At 39.2% G+C, this 2,766-nt stretch overlaps 1 protein-coding gene across 1 annotated transcript in view; it reads right to left on the reverse strand.

Moving 5' to 3' along the window:
* Nucleotides 1-78: 78 nt before the first annotated feature.
* LOC102672939 overlaps nt 79-2,766 on the reverse strand; it is a 5,757-nt gene continuing 3,069 nt past the window's right edge. The window contains exons 7-8 of the mRNA XM_006615325.2: nt 2,515-2,700; nt 79-2,401 (exon numbers count right to left, since the gene is read on the reverse strand). Coding sequence (XP_006615388.1) covers nt 757-2,401; nt 2,515-2,700 — 1,831 coding nt within the window. The 3' untranslated portion in view covers nt 79-756. The remainder of the gene's footprint in view (nt 2,402-2,514; nt 2,701-2,766) is intronic.

Raw genomic sequence — 2,766 nt, forward strand, 5'->3', positions numbered from 1 at the left:
AAATCCTAAAAGATAATACCGATTATTACGGAAGCGACAATCTATCGACACCATTATAATCAATACATTATTATATTCTTTTTTTTTTTATGATATATAAATCGATATTTATATCATCACTGATTGGAAATGTTCATGATAACGTTGTATTAAAGGCGTCAAAAGTACCGCTTCAATAATACATCTAAATTTTTAACAAATGTGTGTACATGTATGTGAAAATCGAATGAAGTTTTTCGAAGAGAAAATAGCGATAGAGACAGAGGGAGACAGAGAGAGAGAGAGAGAGAGAGAGAGAGAGAGAGAGAGAGAGAGAGAGAATAAACGCATTAAATGTGTACGTGTACATTCTTCATATATCTATATATCTATATTTTTATTTATATATGTATATAGGCGAATTAATCACACAGAAGCGTGAATCTTCAACAAAGAAGATTACGTCGTCTGGGATTATACCGTCTTTGCCCCCATTTTCCCATCTACATGTTAAGAGACGCACGCAAAGATAATGTCCCAGTCCTACGTGACGTTCCGACGATGAGTCTTCTTCCTTCATTTAATAATATTTTTAACAAGTATATGTACAGAATAGAAAAAACAGTTGTTTTCTTCTCGTTATGTTGTCAAAAGCGGTGCAAATTTTTTTCTTGGTAAAAATTGCAGCGAAAGTTTTTTTTTTCTTTTTCTTTTTCATTTTCATTTCTTCTCCTCTTTCCTTTCCAAGCAAATAATAAACGAAAATTCATGCACTTTCTACCAATTATTACCACGTCCCCGACCTCTGAAACCATTTCCCCTAAATTGTCCACCGCGTTTCAATCCTCTGGGCATAAAATTACCAATTACAGGGCCACGAGGACCTCTATCCATCCAAGGAGCTCTGGGACCACCTCTGAATCCTCTACCCCTTGGTAGACCCCCTCTCCATGGGGGAAATGGGACAGGACCGCTAAGTCGTGGTCGAAAATTCGGCCCTTCAAAATCGTATATCCCCGGATGTGACTCCGCCGATACTTGCGGTATAGGCCCGTTCAAACCTGCATCAGTCTCGGTCGGAGTCTGAGGACCATTAGATAAAAGTCTCTTCTTACTAGAGCTAACATCATTGTCATCAAAGTTGCCATTTGTCGACGGTCTCTTCAATTCGTTACTTGGCATTGAGTTTCCAAGGTCGTCCAATTGATCCGATATATGTTGTTGTTGCTGTTGAGACTGATCGAAGTTAATATCTTGTTCGGCATTTTCAATCGATCCGCTACTCTCGCAAGTTTTCTCCGATATCATAGCTTCCGTTTCAACGTGTTCCTCATATTCAGAAATAGACACGTATTGATTATGCTGCGAGTCTTTAGAATCCGTTATTACGGGTACAACAGTCACTTGGTTCATTGTTGATTGTTGTTCGTCCGATTCCGCAACCGGTGGCTCAGATTCATGTTCATGAACAAGATTCGAACCACTTGAATAAATGGATTGCTGGTCAAGATCCCGTGAATTTGGCGTGCCATGTGACAATCTACGATCTTGACAATTTTCTTCTTGTTCCGTATCCACAGGATGTTCTACATTTGCTGCTATTTCCTTCTCATTAGGTAATCCTATAGGCATACCCTCTTCGTCGATTATGACAACTGTATCCGGTGCTGGTACTAACAGAGGTCTACTATTGGGTAAAATTTCTGGCGAAGATCTTTGATGTTCTTGGGTTCTAGATTTACGATTGTTCTGAATGTTTCTCGGTTTATGGTCATCCGAGTATCTATCCCGTCTATTTCTCGCAAATCCACGGCCACCACGACCCCCTCGGTCATTCCGATGAAAACCAATATCTCGATGTTGATGATCGACTGGTTGAGAGTACCTCCCACGCATTTGTGGTTCGCCAAGAAATTCTTGATTAGGTCGTAAAGCGTGATTCTCACGATATTCAAATTCTTGTTTTGGAAATTCTGGTTGCATTTGATGAAATTCTTGTTGACCAAAATCTGGCTGATTTTGAATGAAATTTGGCGGTGGTCTATTCTGATGGAAATTTGTTTGAGCTGGATGGAATTCTGCCGCGGAATTATGTCGAAAATCTGTTTGATCTTGATGAAAAGATGGTTGACCTGGATGAAATTGTGGCGGTGGAGGTGGAGGTGGTGGAGGTCCTGAATGCATCATATGTACATCTTGCATAATTTGTCCATGCGATCCTGGCATTTGGCCTGCGGGAAGCGGAATCATTCGCATATCCATATCCATGTGTTGCGAAGATGCTGATGGATTACCGACTCTCATGTCCCTATCTTGCGATCGCACGTCAACCAATACCCTTCCTTTTGGCTTACTGTCAGTTTCATCATCCGACATTTCCATGTCAACACTTTCCACGATATCGCCCGGTTGCATGTGTTGCCTGATTACGCATATTATATACGCATTATATTGAGATTGTTACGACGAAAAAAAAAAAAATTGCTACGATATAATCCTACGAGATTCTAGTAATTAAAAGTTTTATTGTCTTACCGGTAATCTTGATCGCTGGTAGACCACAAGTTGTTACTATTCGATATCACATTCATAGAAGTATCGTTAACATTATGATTTGCTGGACTTCCTGTTAAGCTAATTAAATTACGATGGTCAACATCCGCTGCTTTCATTAAACGATATGGTAATTGATTTTCCACTGTCATTGGAATTGGTATTACCCTAAAGAAGATGTTATGTTTTTCTTTCTTTCTTTCTTTCTTTCTTTTTTTTTTTTTTTTCTTAAAA

This window comes from Apis dorsata, unplaced genomic scaffold, assembly GCF_000469605.1.
Source record: "Apis dorsata unplaced genomic scaffold, Apis dorsata 1.3 scaffold_221, whole genome shotgun sequence".
NCBI classification, from domain to species: domain Eukaryota; kingdom Metazoa; phylum Arthropoda; class Insecta; order Hymenoptera; family Apidae; genus Apis; species Apis dorsata.